The sequence below is a fragment of the Phodopus roborovskii genome, unplaced genomic scaffold, assembly GCF_943737965.1.
Source record: "Phodopus roborovskii unplaced genomic scaffold, PHOROB, whole genome shotgun sequence".
Classification (NCBI taxonomy): Eukaryota; Metazoa; Chordata; class Mammalia; order Rodentia; family Cricetidae; genus Phodopus; species Phodopus roborovskii.
Genome location: NW_026125708.1, coordinates 93,098 through 115,836, shown reverse-complemented (window position 1 = coordinate 115,836; position 22,739 = coordinate 93,098). Strand labels below are relative to the sequence as shown.

The 22,739-nt window shown below is 38.7% G+C and overlaps 1 protein-coding gene across 2 annotated transcripts in view; it reads right to left on the bottom strand.

Annotated features, from left to right (window-relative positions):
* The window catches only part of Ar (androgen receptor), a 176,431-nt gene extending 162,748 nt beyond the window's left edge, over positions 1-13,683 (bottom strand). For both annotated transcript variants that reach the window (XM_051178490.1, XM_051178492.1), the window contains exon 1: positions 11,991-13,683. In XM_051178490.1, coding sequence (XP_051034447.1) covers positions 11,991-13,579 — 1,589 coding nt within the window. In that variant the 5' untranslated portion in view covers positions 13,580-13,683. The remainder of the gene's footprint in view (positions 1-11,990) is intronic.
* Positions 13,684-22,739: the final 9,056 nt, after the last annotated feature.

Sequence of the window (22,739 nt, the reverse complement as noted above, 5' to 3'; positions counted from 1 at the left end):
GAGTAATGGAGGAGGGTAAAACAAATGGGGGGTAATGGGAGGAGAGGAGTGAGTGGAAACTTGGTATGTAAAATAAATTTTAAAATGATGAAAAGAGAGGGGGAAGAGAGAGAGAGAGAATAGCAAGGTTACTGATACCTAAAAGTCACAAAAACCAATCTATTGGTCTAGTCAGTGGATAGAAATATAGATGTCCTAAGAACTTAAGAACTTTGCTGTGTTTCTTTTCATCTCTGAATCTTACCATTCCTATCTGTAATGTAAAAAAACACTATGGAATAAAACCAGGGACCTAGGGCTAAAGTAAGAGTAAAACTGAAATCATTTCTGCCTGTTTTGAAGCTGTTTTAATTCACATGGCCTAATTTTTCTGAACACATTTATGAACATTATTAAAATAGTCTTAATTTATACTATTTCTACATGATGAAAATTTGAACATTACTTGAAATCTGGTATTGTAATCTCTCCAGTACTGTTCTTTTGCCCATGATTTCTTTAGCTATCCTGTGGCTTTTGTTTCCTATATGAATATATTTGTTTGTTTGTCTTCCATTTTGTGAAGAAAGTTAAGTGAATTTGATAGGAATTGCAGTAAATCTGTAAGTTGTTAGGGCAGAAAATTAATTTCACAGTATCTTCAGGATACTAATTCTACCAATTTATGAGCATGGGAAGTCTTTTCATCTTGTATCTTCCATAGTGTCTTAAAGACTTAAAGTCTCTACCATTGTTGAAGTCTTCCACTTCTTTACATTTACTCCTAGACATTTTAAATTTTCAAGGCTATTGTGGATTAAGAGTATGTGAATTATTTTTTCCAGCCTGCTTATTGTTGGTGAATATAAAATTTACCAATTATATCCCGTCATTTTGTTGAAAGTGTTCATTTCTGGAAATTTTCTGGTAGAATTTTTGGGACCTCTTATCATTTGTAAATAAGGAAATTTTTTTCTTATTCATTTCCCATTTTAGTTCCTTAAATTTCCTTATAGACTCTACTCTTCTGGCTAGTACTTCAAACACTGTTGAAAAGGAATGGGTATGATGGAAAGCACTATCTAGTCCCTAATTTTAATGGAATTGCTTGTAAGTTTTCTCCATTAGGATGATTTTGGCTGTTTGAAGCATGCTTCTTTTAAAACTGTTCTCTCTAGGACATTTATAATGAAGCCATGCTGGATTTTTGTTTTGTGGCTGAATTTAGTTTGGAAGTACTTTAGTGAGGATATTTGAGTTTATGTTCATCAGGAATATTGTCCTGACTTTTTTGATGTAGAGTAATACTGACTTCATAGAAGGAATTGGAAAGTTAATCCTAGCTCTGAATCTTTAGATTTGAGTATGCATCCTGAAGTAATTCCAGAAGCCATGAAAGTAAAAACTGAGGAAAGAGGAACTGTTCTAAGGTGGTTGTTCTCAACCTTCCCAAACTGTGACCATTTAATACAGCTCCTCATGTTGGGGTGACTCCTCAATCATAAAATTATTTCTTTGCTACTTCAGAACTAATTTCACTACTGTAATGAATTGTAATGTAAATATATGTTTTCTGATGATCTCAAGGGACTCCTGTGAAAGTGTTGTTTGCCTCCCTAAGGACTGATGATCCACAGGTTGAGAAATGTTGAGAGGAAGAGAGACAGAGAAAATAGTAGGACACAAGTACTAAGAAAGCTGAAAATGAGAAAAATGAGTGTGGTTACTTTAACTGGAGAACAAGGAGGAAAGATGCTATAGAGGAAGGAGAGATACACTGAAAATATTTAAAAATGACAGTAAAATATATTATTTCATAATCTTACTTAAAAATGAATATGTGAATATATATATATATATATATATATATATATGATATGGACATATAGATAATCTTAACTTCAAGAATCATAGACAAACCAATGGAAGCTTCCCTTTGAGTATTTCATCATGGAAGTTCAAGGATATCCTAATCAATGGAGGCTATTGCTACTGCCCTTGGTTGACTCCCTGAACCTTAAGAGTTTATTCCTGAAGACACTACAAACGTTGGGCACAGGACTTGAAGGAAATTAACTGGAACTCATCTGGAACCCTTTTTAGGGAATAGTTTTCACAGTATCCAAAGGTACTACACAAGCTTCAAAGACAGAAGACAATCAATAGCCCTACCCAGCTGTAAAGCCTTTGAACTACAACAGTGACCAGGCAGGAAAATATTCTTAATGGTACAATTTTAGGTCTATTCTTTTTCTCTTACTCTTTGAGTTATTTCAGTTGTGTTTATCTCTTCCTTCCCTGAGGAAAACGACACATTTGTTTAGAAGCTCGCAGCAAGCCTCTGTGTCAGCTGAAAGCTTTAGAATAGAGTTTCTCTTGATCTGACCACCACACTGGGTATTTTCCTGGACTTCCTAACACACTAAGACCAATTAATGACCCAGACTGTAATTCATGACTTATATTATTGAAGACTTCTTTAGTCAAGACATCAAAATATATTCTCAGCAAATGCAATGATGTAGCCAAGAAACTATGAAAGGAAATAGTAATTAATATGACTGGAGTGGTAATGTTGAATAAATAGTAATAGATTGCATCTTCTTGCTGCAGAGTCTTCTCAGAAGCACTACATACTCCTGCTTGAAACATCTCTCAAGAACTATAAACTGTTGCTTGAGTTCAATCATGTATCCATCTATATTCATAAGTATTAGAGGCAGCCACATGTAGTAAGTATTGCTGACCTCTTCAGCCTATACTGACTCAAGTCCTTAAAAAACTACTTACATTCAAAACTTAATGTATACCCCCATTCCATCATGTTGATACTTTTTTTTGTTTGTTTGTTTTGAAGTTCTTTGAAAGCCGTGACCACAGGACCATCTGTCAGTCGAATCTCCTTTTAAAAAACTGTACATCCTTCTGATACACGCTGGTAATATAGCAGGTGCTTGTTGAAAAGTGATTTATTGCATAGGAGATCTTGTTCTTTTCCCTTTCTGTGAGGGACCTTGTATGAAGATCTCCTGAGCATATTGGGAGTGGGGAGAGCAGTGAATGGAGTGGGAGCTAGTAGAAAGAGAAGGGGAGGAGAGGAAAGCATGTGGGACTAGGAAGATTGAGTCAGGGGAAGAATAAATGAGAGGAGAGAGAGAGAGAGAGAGAGAGAGAGAGAGAGAGAGAGAGAGAGAGAGAGAGACCATAAAAGAGGGAGCCATTATAGGTTTGAAGAGAAAATTGACTCTAGAGAAATGTCCAGAGACCTACAAAACTGACCCCAACCAACAATTTCAGCAACAGTGGAAAGGCTACTATGAATGCCCTTCCCTGATAATGAGATCAACAACTAATTTATCCACCATCATGGAGCCCTCATCTAGTAGCTGATGGAAATAGAAGTAGACACCCACAACTAAACTCTGTGCCGAACTGGAATCTGGATGCAGAGAGGGAGGACAAGACCAGATTACAGAAATCCACAGAGATAGCTGACCTGAACAAGGAGTAGCTAATTGGCCCCCAGACTGATAGCTGGGAATCCAGCAATGAACAACTTAGACCCCTGAACATGGGTCTCAGTTAGAAGGCCTGGGAAATCTAAGGGACCGCTGACAGTGGAACCAGGATATATCCCCACTGCACAAAAGTACTTTGGGAGCACATTCCCCATGGAGGGATACTCCCTTAACCTAGAGGAAGGAGGGAGGGCCTATTCCCTACTCCAAATGACTTGACAGCTTATGTTGATCCCTTCTGGAAGGCACCATCCTCCCTGAGGAGTGGGGGTGGGTGGGTGGGAGGGGAGGCATGGGAGGGAGAGAGGGAGAGAGGGAGAAAGGGAGAGAGAGGGAACTGAGATCGATATGTAAAATAAGAATAAATAAATAAATAAATAAATAAAAGAAAAGTGGTTTATTGACAGAGGCTTACTTTTGTCATGGAAATAGGCTCTAGGATCTCCCACTTATTAGTCAAGAAGTTTATCACTGAGCTAAATTTTCAATCTAATGAATTCTTTTTTTAAAAAGTAGCTTTATTGGTGAAAATCTTCTAAAGCCAACTATATCATCAAAAAGGACCATCCATTTTTTTTATTTACTAGCATATCAAAGACCATTATTAAAGCAATTTAGCTGAAGATGATTATGTATGAACCTTACCTAGCATGTTAAGGAGGTTAAAGTTTAGTACCCATATACATTTTTCCTTCCTGGATGTGGCGCACATCAGTGAAAGGGAGGATACTTTACATTAGCATAAATACACCATTTCCCTACCTAGAAATACATACATATGATGAGGAGTGAAGACATTTACTTAATTCAACAGACAATATGTAAAACTATAATATTATGACTGCAACTATTTTCACAAATTTAAAGTAACTTTGTTACCTCTTCATGATAATTTTGTATTTGGTAGTCAAAATTATTCCTCACTCACTTGCTTATTATTATTAAATCCAAAATCTAAAACAAAGGACAGTTGGCTTATATTTACAAACACTCTCTTTATCCTTGAAATGGAAACATTACTAGTTCTAATTGACAGTTAAGTTGGATAAAACTTATGTTACTTCAACTAGATAAGATAAAATCAAGTATGTTTTAGCAAGGTATTAAAAGCAAAGGAAAACCTTTAATTTAAACACCTAAGGCTTTAGCATTCCTGGTATATGAAGCAAAGTTGCAAGATATAACTCTATCTTCTATATTATCACTGGCAATGAACAATTTGGAAAGAAAATCAAAAGACAATTATATTCATAGTAATATAAAATATCAAGGAAGGAATTTGACAAAAGAAATGCAAATTTTATATTCTGAAGGCCAAAATCAGTTTTGAATAAGGGCATAAATGGTATGCAAGTTCATTTATCAGAGAACTTGGCAGCAATAATCACCAAATTGATATGCATTTTGGATACAATCTCCATCAATTTAAGGTGGTTATGTGTAGGAAATAACAAGATTATATTAAACAATATGAAGTTTCAAGAGACCTCAAGCAACCAAGACAATATTGAAAACAAAGTTGAGAGACTTGAGGGACTCATACTTAATTTCAAAACTCAGTAAAAGTGTACAACAATCCAAACACTATAGTAATGGGATGAGTAAAGATATATAAGTCAGTGAATATACTTAACTGTCAAGAAATAACTCACATTCATGGTTAATAGATTTTACAAAGAATTCCAAGTCAGTTAAATTAGAAATGGCTCAACTAGTGATTCCACTATAACTGGATATCCACATGCACAAAAATGGGACAGTATTCTCACCTCACAGCATATATAAACATTAAATCAATGATGACCAAGGACCTAAATATACCTAGCTAAAACTGGAAAACTCCTAGAAGGAAACTTAGGTATATATACCTTTTTGTTTTAGAATTAGGGAATGACTCTTAATAAGTAACACTTAAATAATAATTCAAAAAGAAAAATGGATAAACTGAATTTTATCATATTTTAAATTATTTTTCCTTCTGTTGATATTTCCAAGAAAGTTGCAAATATTCACAAACTATAATCCATTAAAGGACTTTTATCAAAACACATATTTTAAAGGATTCATAATTCAATGTCAAAAAGACAATCAAACTCAACGTGAGCAAATGGTATGCATATACATATTGACCAAAAAAGATAAAAACAGAGAAAACCACAGGAAAATATATTGGACATCATTAGTAATTAGTAAAGTGTACATTAATATGATGAGATGCTGCTTCACACCCACTATGTAATAATAATAATATTAATATTAATAATAATAGTAGTAATAGTAGTAGTAGTGATATAATAATGATACACTGGGGCTGAAGATACAGCTGAGTTATAAAGGGCACTTGCTATGCTTCCAGAGTCTCTGTTCCAGCACCTACATCTGGTGGCTCACAACCTTCTTCCAGGTGATTTGATGCCCTCTTCTGGCTTCCATGGGTACCCATATCAGTGCCTATATTGCATATACAGACACATATATACATAACCAAATCAAATAAAAAGTGATAATAATAATAAGTGTTAGCAAGATATGCAGAAATTGGCATGCTTATTTAATGTTGCTTGGGTTCTAAATTAATGTGGACACTTTTGAAACAACTTGGCATATTCTTATAAGATTAAAAACACAGCTATCATGGGAAATAGTATTTCCATTTTTCCATTACTGTTGTTTTACCCAAGAGATTTAAAGCCATGTTTCTAAAAAAAAAAATGTAAATGGGGGAATGGAGAGATGGCTCCATGTTTAAAAGCACTTGTTAACTTGCAGAGGATCCTGGTTTAGTTTTCACTATCCACATGGTGGCTCACAACAATTCATAATTCCATTTCTAGGGAACAAGATGTCCCAGGCATGCACTTGGTGCACATTCAAACATGTAGGTAAAACACTCATACACATTAAATAATTTAAATAATATAAATAAATATAAGGTTAAATAATTATGCATGATTTTTAGCAATATTATTAGTAACACTCAAAGGCTCTTGACAACAATAATTTCCATAAATTGACAAAATGTGGCATAATATACAAAATAAAGATTTATTCACCTGTGAAAAAATAAGAAAGCATTGATCATGTGATTTAATATGAATGAACCCAGTCAGAAAAGAACTAGTATTCCGTGATTCTATTTAGATGAAGTAGCAGAATGAGTAAATCCATAGAGACTAAAAGCAGATTTGTGATAGATCAGAGTTGGGAGTGGGTAGAGGAGTGACTGCTACAAAGCACGTAAGTTATTTGGGGGTGTGTGTGAATAAAATGTTCTAGAATTGATTGTGATAATAGATCCATAAGTCAGGGTGTAATATAAAGCACTGAAATATGCACTTTCAGTAAGTGGATTATATGGATTGTGAATTATGTCTCAATTAGGCTGTTGCTGACAAAATAGTACTCTGATTGTACATGATCTAAACTGGCAACATTCTCTACTGACCAACAGCACTTTAAAGCTGTAAATTTATCAGAATGAGCCATTCTCAACCCTTATGTGTCTGGCAGATTGGCAGCAATCAATGTGAGAGAGAAGAGTGGCATCATTCATGAGTTTGCAAACCATAATTTGTGCCCTCTCAGCTCTGTGATGCAGATACTAAATGCAGTCCTTACTGAGTGATCTAAAACATTAGAATCAGGAGAGAATCTTCCAGAAGCTTTGTGTTCTGCTTCAGAGAGTTTTCTCCAAATGCTCAACAGGCATACAAAATGTAACTTTCTAATATTCTGACTGCTAGCAAGGGGAGTTAACAGAACATTAAGCCTTACTGGCCTACTTGAAGTTATTTGCATATTAGTGAATGCACTGGAAAATACTGGATGTGACTAAAAACAAACAATTATCTTATACACCAGGAAGGATAGCAAATGGTAATAATTGTATGGTATTTCACAAGTCTTTATTTAAAAGTCAATGCTGAGTTTAGGATGAAGAAACTTGGTATAAATGATTATCACAGAACTTGAAGTGCTGACAGGGAAACTAAAGGAAAGTGATTTCCTTACTGTTTTTCTTTGTTTACCAATGATCATTTGCATGTCGCTTGAGCACCTTCATGTGAAAACTAGTGCTGACCTTGTCATATAGAATAAATGAATAGATACTGATACAGACATAATTTTAGGGAAAGGGAGATTATAATTATTCTCAGTGCCTGAGAGAAGGTTATCAATACGGCCAACAGAGGGAAAAAGACAGAAATTAAGATAGACAGGTAGATAGTTCAGTGCAAAGTGCCCTGGATTCAAACCCCAGTCCTGCAACACACACACATACATACTAGAGACAGATAGACACAGATACAGACACACATCCGATATGGGGGACAAAATACTTCACTAAATCTTCAATGTACACCAGCTGTCTCCCACAACTTCCTAAGCGACTGTTGAAACTGTCTCTAACCTCAAGGTAAAAATGTCCTGCTTGTGATCTATTCTTAAGAGAGGTACTGGGTTCATCTGATCTTCTACTTGGAAGATGTTTTTATTAAAGAGATTCTTTAGGAGCATGGCACAGGTGTGATGAAAAAAAAAATCTCAACAAGTAGAAAAAAGAGTTTATAGTCCAATGTCAAAGGCATGAAAGGAGTGAAATAAACGAAAACCAGGCTTAAGCAGAATTTGAGGAAGCTGCAGACAAAGAGAAAATGAAGGAGTTGGGGCCTGGGGAAAAATTTCCTATTCACTCCCTTATCAACATCACAAAATGTTATTTTTTGTTTATTTGTTATTATTATTTTTCAGCATCTTGAGTTCAGATACGATTATAAATTAAATTCCTTGTTGTGTTTCACCTAGTCTAAATTTTCTTCCCTGCTTAAATAGAACTCCAAATAAAATTCATGGTCATAATATCACCCTAAGTAACAATAACAACAATAGTAATAATAATAATAATAAATTTCCATATTCAACTCACAGGATAAAACCAAGAGTGGTCATCGTATGTGTACAAATCAGGAGATGAAATAATTCCTTGTTTTAAAAACATTTATGTAAACCAGATGAAAAATTAAAACAATGAGAAAAAAAAAACAGAAAATTTAACATGCCAGTAAATTCAATGTATTATTTCCAAGTATCAGCTTAATGAATGAAACTCTATTGATGTAAAATTAGCACTGCCAGGAAAGCACCCCACACTAATATTACAATTGGGAAGCTTCAAGCTGCATAGAAAATAATTTCTACTGATAATACAAAGCTGAGAGACAGAGAGACTACATAACAGGGTTTTACCATAGCTGTATCTTCTGGCTACTTACAAATGTGGTGCCAACTGACTTGACTATTCGATATTGGGTCCTGATAACTGGGACCCAGGAAAAACTCAGTACGTGTTTGCTGACTACAGAGGACTGACACTTCTTTTTAATATAGTGATTCTGAAAGTAGAAATCATTCACTGAATGTAAAGCAAAAGTTTTGTTTAAGAAAACATTCAAACTATGTTTATATGGTAGCCAGGACGAAATTTCCTTGTAACTAGGAAGGAGAATGGAGATGAAAGGGGAATTGATAAAATGCCGTAGTTAGAAAAATACATAAATAAAAGTCATGACCTGCCAATGCCAAAATACTAAAATAATGCCTATTATGGATGCTGAAATAAATAAGTAAATATTAATTTTCACTCTGCTTCTGAGTAATTTCTCTAAACCCCAATTCTAATTCTTGCATGGGTCTTTTAGGGCTCTAATTTGTAAAAATCAATGTTTACCACAGTATTGTGCTGCAAGGTTGTGGTCTTCTTTGATTTCCAAGAGAAATCAGCTCCACAAAATATCATCAGGCTTGTAAACAAGAACCATTACTTTTGTTTTTCCTTCTGTTCAAGACATATGCTAAACTAAGCAAAAAGAAAAAACAAAAACAAAAAACAAACAAACTAACAAAAAACAGGACTACATTCAGCTTCTGCCTTCTCAGTGAAAATGCTGCTGATGTATGACATAGAATTACTGCTTCAGTTAGTGAAGCTAAAAAGTCTCCCTCTTATAAATAATGTTCATAGTCACACACAATTGAAAAAAAGGAGGAACACAAAAAGTTATGAGAAGTTTCCAGAATTATGAGGTTTTGAACTAAAACTCAGCACACAATGCATGTCATCTAGAGGGAATAAGCTCAGGGCTTGTCTTTAAAAAGTCTTTGCCTTTCATTCAATTATGTCTGTAAAGTAAGGGGTAACAAAAGAAAGGAAGAAAATATTTCCATCTTAGAGGCTGTTTTTATCCTGGTTAGATCCTTTGATTAATTTTTAACAAAATGATTCAAATGATTTTTCCAGATCTTAGAAATAGAGTTTGTCAACTCACTTAGACAAAACTTCATTGACTCAAGTAAATTCCCACAAGTTGAGCTCAATCACTTAAAGAGTATCAATGAGCTTCAAAGTATAATAATCATCCTAATAGAGAAGGTACCCTTCCCATTAAGAATTGATATAAATTAAGAATACTCACTATAGAAATGCAAGGAAGGATTTTTAGTTACTTGCTGGAAAATCAGACAGAATTTTCAAAACTACATCTTAGTATCCACCAGCACTATTACTTTCCTTCTTGTTAGGTGAGCAAGTTGGAGTGGGGTATCCAAATGAGCAGACAGCTCAGGGCGTGAGATATCCAAAAGAGCAGATGACTCAGGAAGCTAGCATTAGCATTATGCTGGGTTAGAAAGCGCTGTAGACATTCCCACCCCACGAAAAGTCTGTAGTAAAGAAAAAGGACTCTTTTCTTTAATTGGTAACCCTAGAAAAAATTAACCATACCGAGTAAATCTATTCTCATAAAATGAGAACCTTTTATCCCACAGTAAAACTCATCACAAAACTAAACAATCGAACTTAACTGGAAAAGATTTAATGATATGAAATGAATCTTTGAAAGTCCTGTAAGGCAAACCTTAAAAACCAAGTAGAATATAAACTGTGATAAGAAACTGTTTCTTCAATAACTCAGAAAACAGTATTTTTTTTAAAACCTATAATCTTTTTTTGTTGTTGATTGGACACTGTCCTAACAACCAATAATAGTAAAAGAATACAAATTGTTAGAAGTAAGTCACCAAAATTATGGCACATGTAACAAAGAAATTTGGGGGATGTCACAAATGAAATAAAATAATTTGAGAAACAGACATAAATTCATAGGGAGCATGAGCACCTCAGGAAACCCATCCCTAGATATTAATTACTCAGTCAACACTCCACCTTATGAGATGGAAAGACTATCTTGACTTAGTAGGGAAATCTTTTCAACTAATATCCACGAGGCTCAAGAAGCAGTAGTAAATACTTTTAATAAGGCGACATTTCCCACCACATTTTCCTTGTCCTAATTAGAATTGTGAGGCAACGTTATGGTTCATAGGTCACTGACAGTTCTTACTCAATTTGTTATCAGGAGCAACTCATGTTTTAAAATATAAGTATGTCCTTAAAATGAAAAATGTAATGAGGAGCTTTACTCCACCCTCCCCCGGTATAAATTTCTGAGAAAACTCAAGTGTTAGTGCATGGCTTACAGTTTTGTTTTGTTTGCAACACTTGTAAGTCAAAATCAAACCTGCTAAAATTGTTCATTTACAGTATATTCTTTTCTTTTCAGGTCTAATGTAACCCCAAAATAGAGACTTCTGATGTGTTCTAATCTACACAGAAAATAATCATGTTTCAAGAGAAAACTAGCCCACACAATTACTCCCAACTGTCAACCAATGCTGAGAAATCCGTGAGAACAAAGTTTGCCCGGTGTTTATTATAAAAGCTACCCCATCTACCTGCTCTAAATGTACCCCTTTGGATTCTCTATGCTGACCTCCAACCAGAGAGCAAGTCCCTAGTTGCTTCCTAGGAAGAAATTGCACTCTTTCACACGGGCCCTCAGCAACCAAATGCGGCTTTTCTTTCTCTGAGAATGGAGAATTCTATTATCTCTCTTTGAAGGATACGGGCTGAAATCAGCTCTTTGCTTTTCTTTTCCTTTTAGTATGCCAAGACCATGCATGGATAGGAAGGTGAATACTAACAGACCCAAAGACAAGAAACTGCCCACATTTATTTCCCATCCTGTTTCTAGGACTTTGAGGAAAGGAGGGGGGAATAATGAAGGGCTTACAAGTGTCATTTCTAAAAATGGCCCATGCAATTGGATTTAAGTTTGGAATTCTTAGTACTTGGAGTACCAGAAAGATTTTAATGGGGGATTTTAAGTGTCTGGGAGGAGGCATAGGGGGAATCTCGAAGGGCACCAATTAGCTCCAGGAGCGCAGGTAGGACTCCTGGGCTTAGGTGGAACATTTCACAAGAGGACAGTCCCCAGGAGGGCTGCAGATGTAGGACAGCCCCTCCTATAGAACTGGACTGAGCTGTTTTAAGATTCCTCGAAGTGTTCTCTTGGGCTGGAATGCCTAGATCCCTCAAAACACAAACTGCTGCTCTGTGCCCTTGGTCAAAAGGCGGCATTTTCAGGAGCAACTTACCGCATGTCCCCATAAGGTCCGGAGTAGTTCTCCATCCAAGGTCCCATCTCACTTTTGACGCAACTGGGACTGGGATAGGGTACTCTGTTCACCACTCCACTGGGATACCACATTTCGGAGGCAGAGAAGTCACCCTCCTGGCTTGCCAACCCCTGAGGGGGACGAGTGTATCCATAGGGGGCTACAGGCCCGGCCTCACTTGGGCTGCTGCTGCCGCCCCCACTGCCTGGCCCATATAATTGGCCTTCTTCAGTTGTGAAGAGTGTGTGCCAGGAAGAAGAGGCGGTGGCTGGGGGCGATCCAGTGCTGGGTCCGGCTGCACTCCCTCCATGTAGGCTAGCCAAGTCCCCATAGCGGCATTGCGCTGCAGCGGCAGCCCAGGCACTGCCATAGTCCAGGGGGTTCTCCAGTTTGATGCGGGCGTGTGGATGGGTAGGGGGTTGGGGGTGCGGCGGTCCGGTCAGAGCCAGCGGAAAGTTGTAGTAGTCGCGATTCTGGTATGCTGCTGCCTCATCCACTGCTCCAGATTTATACAGAGACAGAGTGGATGGGATCTCAAGTGTCCCAGAGCTACCTGCTTCACCGCTGCCAGGGCAGCCCAGGCTCTCGCTTTCCAGCACTTTGGCGTAACCTCCCTTGAAAGAGGAATACTCAGCAGTCTCTTCTGTGCCTTTGCCCGGGCCCTCGTCCAGGGGAAGACCTTTGCATTCGGACAGTGGTGCACAAGGAGCGGGACGCACCGCGGGTGGACCTCCCAGGAGCGACGCATACATGCAGTCTCCCCGAAGCTGTTCCCCTGGACTCAGATGTTCCAGTGCTTCCACACCCAATCCCATGGACACAGACACTGCTTTACACAACTCCTTGGCACTGTCAGATATGGTCGAATTGCCCCCTAGGTAACTATCCTTGGAGGAAGAAGGAGCCCCAGTGGCCTCCCTTGCTCTCGTGCTGCTGCTACTGCCTTCGGATATTACCTCTTGCTGCTGCTGCTGCTGCTGCTGCTGTTGCTGTTGCTGCTGCTGTTGCTGCTGCTGCTGCTGTTGCTGCTGCTGTTGCTGCTGCTGTTGCTGCTGAAGAAGTTGCATGGTGCCAGCCTCGCTCAGGATGTCTTTAATGTCGGTGGAGCAGCTGCTTAAGCCTGGGAAAGTGGGGCCCAGCAAGGACAAAGTGGATGGGGCAGCTGAGTCATCCTCATCTGGAGGAGCTGGTGGCTGCTGCGGCAGACCCTTGCCAGGAGCTGTGGCAGTCCCAGGCTCTGGGAGGCAGCCGCTCTCAGGGTGGCCCTCGGAAACTGACTGCTGCTGTGAAGGTTCCTCCTCCAGGGCCAGGTAGCCTGTGTGGCCTCTGATGTGGGCTTGGGGAGAGCCATCCTCACCGTGCTGTTGTCGCCGCCGCCGCCTGGGGCTAGTCTCTTGCCGCTGCTGCAAACAGGCTCCGGGAGGTGCTATGCTAGCGGCCTCAGGGTGCCTGGGGCCCGGGTTCTGTATAGCTTCGCGCACACTCTGGAACAGATTCTGGAAAGCTCCTCTATAGGTTTTGGAAGGGGGCCGTGGGTAGACCCTTCCCAGCCCTAACTGCACCTCCATCCTTGTCTGTATCTTCCACTGAATTCCCTTATCCTGCCTTCTTGTCCCTTGCTCTGAAGAGTTCAACTGACTGAAGATGTAGTAGCTAACTGCCCACCTGCGGGAAGCTTCAGGAAAGAAAACTTGCAGGAGAGAGAAAAACAAAACAAAACAAAAAACAAACCCAAACAAACAAACAAACAAACAAACAAAAAAAAAAAGCTCCCAGACTCCCAGATAGCTTCAAAGTCTCCAGTAAAGGAAGGCACGCGCTAGACAGGATCTGCCCTGCTAGTTCCACAGTCTGTCCCTAAATACTTGAAGAACAGATTAAAAGATGCTCAAAGCTTGACGGGGGTGGGGGGAGGAAAATCCTCTGTCTTCCACATTCAATGTCCATTGAAGCAGGTGCAAATAAGAATTGGGCTATTTTCTTTTTGTTTTCTTTTAGCTTTTGTTTTGCTTTCGACTACGGAATCCCTGACTGCCTTTTCATCTTTTGATTTCTAGCTCCACACACAGGGTGAGGAGCCCCAGTAGGAGGTGCAGAACCTGGAATCAGGAGCTCTCCAGGCTTGCTGTTGCTCCTCAGTCTCTGTGCTCTTAAAATCCTTCCTTGCAACAAGCTCTCCTGTTCTTAGCCAAAGGGAGTTACCTCTGTGCAAACTGGCTGGCAGAGCTGAGGTTGTAGGGGAGAGGGTTGGCCAAGAAGCCTGCCTAGTCAGCTCCTGGAGAGGGGACCTGGGAGGGGGTAGTGGATAGAGGGGAGGAGGACAAAGGCAGCTGTAGTCCTACCGGACACTTTGCTTGCTTCCTCTGTGTCTCCTGCAGCTTTTAGAAACTTCACCGAAGAGGAAAGGGCAGCTCCGGGGCGGCGGCTTCGAAGCCGCCGCGCTGCAACAGGCGTCGGCTGTCGTTGAGCTTGGGCTGGTGTGGCTTGTCCCTTCAGCTTCCGTGTGGCACTGGAATGGCTAGCTTACTCTTTTCCTTTCTGATGTCCTCTCAGCCTCCAGGTTTGCTCTGGACCCTCTGGCTCTCCCAGCAGCCTGGCTCCCTGGGATCTCCGAGGGGGCGCTGGGAGGTAGAAAGCAAATGCAACAGTTTGTGAGTCGGTCCCGCCCCCACGGGCCGGCCTCCTTGCCTTCCCACCTCCTTTTTTTCTCCCCTCCCCTCCCCTCCCCTTTCCTTTTCTCCCCTCCTCTCACCACAAGCCATTGCAGGGTGGCTTTAAAGAACGAAGTGCTGGCTTAGTGTGGGTGAAGGCTCCAGCGACTCGCTGTCGCCTCTGAGGACCCCTTTTACCCAAATACTTTGTTTTTCGGAACCAGGCTTTGGGCTCCAGACTAGAAGCTTTAACTGGGAGTGATTTTTAACAGACATGTCTACCAGCTCTTCAGAAGGCTAGCACAGGCCGGATTTCATTCCCATAAGCAATCCCAAATAGATTCTTGGAGGTGGGAGAGGGAAGAAGGGGCTCTAGAAGTACCAGCTACCAGTAGCTGTTCTTCCCAGAGTCCACCCAGACAAGCAGAAGGGGGAATGCCTAAAAATTAAAGAACAAGCTGCCACCAAGCCAACTCTTTCACAAAGCTTCGAGTTTCCCCCTAAGGTAGATAGGAATTTTTTGACACATTGCCATTCGCTCTGGGAATTTTGGGCCCAAGAAATGCCTTGATGAAAAATTATCTGCTGAGAGTATAACAGTTGAGGCTTCATTGTATGTATTGTATTGCTTTTTTTGTTTGTTTGTTTGTTTCACAATCACTCCTTATGGCAAAAAAGCAAAGTTATTAAAAGTAAATTTGCCAAATTGCAAAATGTTCAATTTCCAGTAGTGTAGTGCACTGCAATGCACAGATCCTTTGAAGACTTGACTTGAATAGTTATTAGAATCTCTCATATAGCTAAGCATTTTCACTATTTTAATCAAAGAGAATTGAATCAAATGGCACAATGGTAGAATGGAATACAGATATATATATATATCTATATATATATATATATATGTCTCTGAGCTAGTAGAACTTAGAACTATTCGTCTATAGATTGACAGTGAAAGAGGCTGCTAATAGTCATAAATGAACAATGACAAAAGGAAAGAGGACAGTTTGCAGAAAAGAGGCCTAGAAAACAATTAATGTGAGAAATAATTCACCTTTCAATAAGCGAAACACAAGAATGAAATAGTATGAAGTGTATGTTGCTTCCACAGCATCAAAGTTGTCTTTACAGATTTTCTTATGGAAAACTGATGCTAAAAACACCTCCCCTCTGAAAGTTGTTATAACAGTAAAAAGAGATAGATATATTGTATAAAAGAGATTTGTGAATAGCGATGCATTTTGAAAATTTGAAGGATGTCTGTACACACACACACACACACACACACACACACACACCACAGTTAGGGGTAAAGGCACTACAGTAGATGTCTGCATGTCATGTCGATTCTTAGATGTCACCCAACATGTATATTTATACAGACTCTTTCTCTGGCCTAGAACTCATCAAGTATGCTAAGCTGATTGGTCAGTGAGTCTCAGAGATCTACTTGTCTCTGCCTCTGTAGTGTTGTGATTCAAAGTGTGCAGTGCCATTCCCTGGCCTTTTATTTACATGGGTGCTTGTGATCAAGCTCAGGTTCTCATGTTTGCTACAAAACATTTCCAGATTGAACTGTCTTCCCAATATTTGTTTTTTAACTTATAAAGTGAAATCAACTCTCACCAATTATATTATCATGATGGGAAAAGTTAACTACTATGATCACACTAGGAGCATATCCATTATTTGAACTGTGTACACTGATCCCCATCTCAAATCTTGCTTTCCCACTTTTGCTTTTATGACCAAGAGACAAGTTCTGAAGAATATGTTAGATATTAGTACTTACACAATATTTTTCTCTTGCTTCCTCCCACTTTTTTTTCCTTTGAAATATTTTTAGTAGTTGAATAGAATCCAAGGTGTTCTCTCAGTTCATTTGAGTCCATTGTAAGTGTCTCTAACAAATTCAGGGGTCTTTTAGATGGAATCTTCTCTACCTTTTGCTCTGAAAAACTAGAACAAGTTAACCTTTGGAATATGGTGGATATTTGCATAGTCTTATAAGTGTATAAAATATTTGACAAATCTGTTCCTTTCTCTAATATGGCAGCTTCCAATACAGTTCAAGGCACTCTCATTTCCCACCCAGAAAAGCTCTTCCATTACCAATCAGTCCTGCAGGGGTCAAGCAAATGGATTATACATATAGTTTTATAAAGATAGAATGTAAATGCTATACGTCATATACATTCAAAGTTGTACAAGTGGCTAATTTTTGAAACTTCTTAATATATTCATCTACAGGTAATATCTCCATTCAAGGCACCAAATTGATGCATATGAATTCATTCTTCTGTGCTTATTTGTACTTCTTCTCTCATGCTTATTTTTCTGTCAATTAGTTTGTCTTTCACCCCAAAATTTATAGCAAGTGGGATCGTAAAATATGTACTTTTTTTCTTATATCTTTAACTAAGCATGGTGTTTTGATATCTGTCAAATCTCTTATAAGGTTGACTACATAATTATTTCTTCTTTATTACTAAGTCATTTTCCATTGTGTTCTGTATCACTTTTATTCATCTACATACTGTACAGAAACATATATTCTTTCAGGATGGGGCTATTACTAGTAAATATGCTATAAACATTAATACAAATATGTCCCGCGCTACCGTCTTGCCAGCAAGAACGACATGGAACACTCAGGATCCTTCTGCAGTAAAGCTTTAATGCATCTTGAGAGGGAGAGCATAAGCTTACAGAACGGAGACCCCAAACATCCAAAACCCAACCCTTATATAGGTTTACAACCTTCGCCTTGGATGAGTCACCTCCTGATTGGCTGCAGCCCATCGGCCCATATGATGCCACTGGAGAGGCAGAGGCCAAGGGAGGGAAAATCACCCTGCACCTGCGCACTGACTTGTTTACTCTCAACGCCAGCTGGATGCAGGTGCCATCTTGTAATGGAGAATGCCGGGACGGCTCCCTACACAAATATCTTCATGTGGACATATGATTTAACTTGTCTTAAATAAAATGATACTCAGAAATTGATTGGGTGAGTCACAGGGCAGTTATACATTTACATTTGTAACAAAAGGCCAAGCTGTTTTGAAAGAGTTACACCAAATGGCATTTCAAAATTTCAAGAACACTTGATATAGCTAACATATAGTTAAAACTAACATTTTAGTCAGGTGGATGAGGGATTCTCACTGAATTTGCATTTATTCAATGAATAATTACGAATAGGTTTTATATTTACTTCTGCTTCATTTATTTTTGTTTTAATTAAAATGTAATTATATAATTTCTCTTCCTTCTTTCAAAGCCCCATTCTGCTTTTACTCACTTTCAAATACACTGCCTCATTTATTTATTTACTTATTTATTTATATTTTATTTTACATGTCGATCCCAGTTCCCTCTCCCTCTCTCCCTCCTTCTCACCCTCTCTATCCCCTCACATGGACCCTGACCACCGTCCCCTCCCATCCCCTCACCCTAATTCCACATGTAGAGCAATGCCATCCAGGTGGGGGTCAAGTAAATCTGTCAAGTCATTTGAAGTAGGGACTAGGATTTCTCTCCTTTCTCTAGGTTAAGGCACTATTCCTCCATGGAGGATGTGTCCACAAGGTCCTTTTGTGCACCAGGAATACATCCTGGTTCCACTGTCTGAGGGCCTTTAGACTGCTCAGGCCTTCTGGCTGAGAGCCATATTCAGGGAGGCCAGTCCCATGCTGAATTCCCAGCTATCAGTCTGGGGGCCCGTTTCTTCTCCTTGTTCATGTCAGCTGTCTCTATGTGTTTCTGCAACCTGGTCTTATTCTCTCCCTCTGCATCTGTATTCTAGTTTGACTCAGTGTTTAGTTATGGATGTTTGCTTCTGTTTCCAACAGGTACTAGATGAGGGATCCATGATGGTGGATAAGTTAGTTGTTGATCTCATTATCAGGGAAGGGCATTTATGGTAGCCTTTCCGTGGTTGCTCAAATTGTTATTTGGCAGCAGTCTTGTAGGTCCCTAGACCTTTCTTCAGGTTCAGTTTTCTCTCCAAACCAATAATGGCTTCCTCTTTTATGCTCTCTCTCTCTCTCTCTCTCTCTCTCTCTCTCTCTCTCTCTCTCTCTCTGTCCTGTCTTCTATTAATAACCAGGCTCAATCTTCTTAGTAGCATGTGTTTTCCTCTCTCTTCCCCTTCTCTTTTTCCTACTTCTCTCTCCATTGGAGGAAGGGACAAGTCCCCCCCCCCAGAGCACATGGGAATTGGGGGGGCAGTGAATGGATACTGGCTCTATTTTAAATTGTGATTGTTACACACACACGCACACACACACGTGTGTATAATGTTCATAAATAAATACATATGCACACACATGTGCCTATAAATACAATATGCCTAGTCTACTTCATGTGGATATATACAATTTTAGATCAGTTGATATTGGATATATAAATAGAGGCCTCATCTCTGCAGAAAACTCCTTCTTCCTCTCTCAGTAGTTGTTAGGTGTCTGAATCTGTTTTCAAGGGGTGGGACCCCTTGAAATTTCTTCCCTCTGTGTTAGCATGTACACTAGTGTTGTAGTTGTCTGGGTCATGTTTAGGAGACCATATTGTTGAAGTATCATGAATGTAGCTTTTTGGTCATTTTTAGGAGGCACAATCTCACAACAGTTTTTTTTTTTTTTTTTTTTTTTTTTTTTGCCCTCTGTCTATTACCATCTTCCTGCTCCTTCTTCCATTATGTTCTATGAACATCAGGTGTAACAGTTGTTTTGTGCATGTAGCCATTGAGCACACCATGGTTAATTGTAATCTATATTTTTACCAGTTGTGGTTTCCTATAATGGCCCCCATCTGCTACAAAGAGAAGTTTCTTTGTTGAGGGGTGTGAGTTATATGCATATGGATAAGTAGTTTGAATACAGGTAGGAATTATGCCAGCCTAGAAAATAAGTGGCAGTATGTTCTCTAAAACTATGACTTCAGTAACCTTGGGTAATTGGTAAGGTTTCCAGTTCCAGGCACAATTTTACTCCCATTGAATGGGCCATAAGTCCAATTTTGGAGTCACTGATTTTTATAAGTCTAAGAGATTCTCAAAACAATATAGGCTTTTCACTTTTGAAAAGCATTCCCAAGTAGGTGTCAAGGCAATGTGCTGGGCTAGTTCTTTCCAAAGGTTATGTCTAGTGATGACCCTCAGTAACTATGAACATGACACCTCATCTGTAAAAAGATTCTTTACAGGTTATCATTAAATAGTAAATATATATATATATATATATATATATATATATATATATATATATATATATATGCTTTAGCTATTGTTCAAAGTTGCCTCACAGAGTTTTAAGGTAAATCCCCATTGCTGAAGATACCATGCACTTCATACGCAGTACTCAGAAAATACAGTCTGAATCTCATTTGAAAACCTCCTCCCTGAGAACTAACTTTCATAATACCAGAAGGCATTATTAAAGCTACCAAGGAAAGGAAGCTGTCAGTAGTCTTACCTAGCTGTGATAATGTAGACCAAAACAATGGTCAGCAAGAAAAGACATAACTAAGAGTGCAGTTATGGCATTTATTATTGTTTAGATGAAGGTATTCTTCAATATTTTGTTTGCATGCTTTGTTTCATTTTAGTTAATATTTTTGAGAATTTCATATTGAGTATTCCATTTACATGATTTGTATCCATTCCTGTTCCTCTTCCACTTATCCTGTGTATCCATCACCTCTTAGCAAATTTATGACTTCTTTTATAATTATTGTTATCTACACAGACAGACAGAAAGAGAGATAGATATACACAGTCTGCTGAATCATTTTAATGTTGCTTATAAGTGTATATGTGCAGGACTGGCCAGAGAGCCTATCATCTGGCTTGTTCTGGAAAAGACTGAATATTCTCTCTCTCAGCATCTGTATAAATGAAAAATATTTATATTATGATTCATAATAGAAAAATGAGTTAATATAGCATCAATGACTATGGTTGACCAAGTATTTGTGGAGTAAATCCTTTGAGCTTATGCCAAGGATTGGTGTAACTGGAGCATATACTACTATACTTTGGTCTTTTGAGACTTCTCCACGCTGATTTTAATAGTGGCTGTAACAGTTTGTAATCCTACCAACTGCAAATAAAAGATCACTGTTCTCTGCAGCCTTGTCAGCCAGCATTTGTTGTCAATTGTTTTCTTGATCTTGGTCATTTGTCAAAGGAAAGATGAAATTGCTAAGTAATTCTAATTTGCATTTTCATAATTGCTACCATTGTTTAACATTTTTAAAGATATTTACTTACTATTAATATTTCTTCTTTTAAGAACTCTTTTCAGATCATTATTTTGAATGGGTCATTTGTTTTCTTGGTTCTGTATTTTGAATTCTTTGTACATTCTTGATATGGCAAATATTCTTACAATTATTATTTTGTGTTTATTTTACATTTGTTTAATTTTAGATTTAATATTTTTCTCAGTGTAAAATATGGCTACTTAATATTTTAATTATTAAAACTTAAATATTGTCCTTATACTCTGAAAACAAGTACTTTATTAGCTACAATAATTAACTGTTTTTTCCAGTCTATAGATTTTTCTTTGTCTTATCTACTCCTTTCTTGTATTTTATTAACATATATTTATTTTTTCTTTTCATTATATTTTTATATATTTTTAAATATTTTTCTTATTTTACATATGGATCCCAGTTGCCTCTCCTGCCAATGCCCATCAACCCCCCCTGTCCCATCCCCCATCTACTCCCCAGGGAGGGTGAGGCCTTCCAGGAGGGATCATCAAAATCTGTCAAGTCCATTGGAGTAGGGCCTAGGCCCTCCCTCATGTCTCTAGGCTAACCTCCAAAATATACAAAGAACTCAAGAAGCTAGTTACCAAAGCACCAAATAATCCAATTAAAAGTGGGGTAGAGAACTATATAGGGAATTCTCAATAGAGGAATCCAAAATGGCTGAAAGACACTTAAGTGCTCAACATCCTTAGCCATCAGGGAAGTGCAAGTCAAACAACTCTGAGATACCATCTTACTCCTGTCAGAATGGCTAAAATCAGAAACACCAATGATAGTTTATGCTGGAAAAGATGTGGAGAAAGGGATACACTACTCCACTGCTGGTGGGAGTACAAACTAGTACAGGTACTTTGGAAATCAGTATGGTGGTTACTCAGGAAAATGGGAATCAGTCTAACACAGGATCCAGCAATTCCATTCTTAGGCATGTACCCAAAAGATGCACATCCATGCAACAAGGACAACTGTTCAACTAGCATTATTTGTAATATCTAGTGCCTGGAAACAACCTAGATGCCTCTCAACTGAAGAATGGATAAAGAAACTATGGTACATTTGCACAACAGTTTATTACACAGTGGTGGTGGTGGGGCACAACACAATGTTGAAATTCACAGACAAATAGATGGAAGTAGAAGAAACCATCCTGATTGAGGTAACCCATTCACAAGAAGACAAACATGGTGTTTACTCAGTCATATATGGATTTTAGACATAGAGCAAAAGAGCACCAGGCTACAATTCACACCACCAGAGAAGCTAGGAAACAAGGAGGACCTTAAGAGAGACATACATGTTAACCCATAGAAGGGGAAAGGGACAAGATCTCCTGAGAATATTGGGAGCTTGGAGAGAGGATAGAGGGATTTAGGAGAAAGAGAAGGGGAGAAAAGGAAGGGAGAAGAGAACATAAGGTATCAGAAAGATTGAGTTGGGAGAAGAATAGAGGAAGGAAAGAAAAGAGATACCATAATAGAGGGAGCCATTATAGGTTTAAAGAGAAATTTGGCACTAGGCATATTTCCAGAGACCTACAAGAATAACACCAAATAACATTCTAAGCAATAGTGGAGAGGTTACCTTAAATGTCCTTCTTTGATGATAATGAGATTGATGAGTACCTTATATGCCATCCTAGATCCTTCAACCAGAAGCTGATGGAAGCATAAGCAGATACCCACAGCTGAACACTTAGCCAAACTCCTGGAATCCAGTTGCAGAGAGGGAGGAGTGATGAGCAAAGGGGTCAAGACCAGACTGGAGAAACCCACAGAAACAGCTGACCTGAACAAGGGGG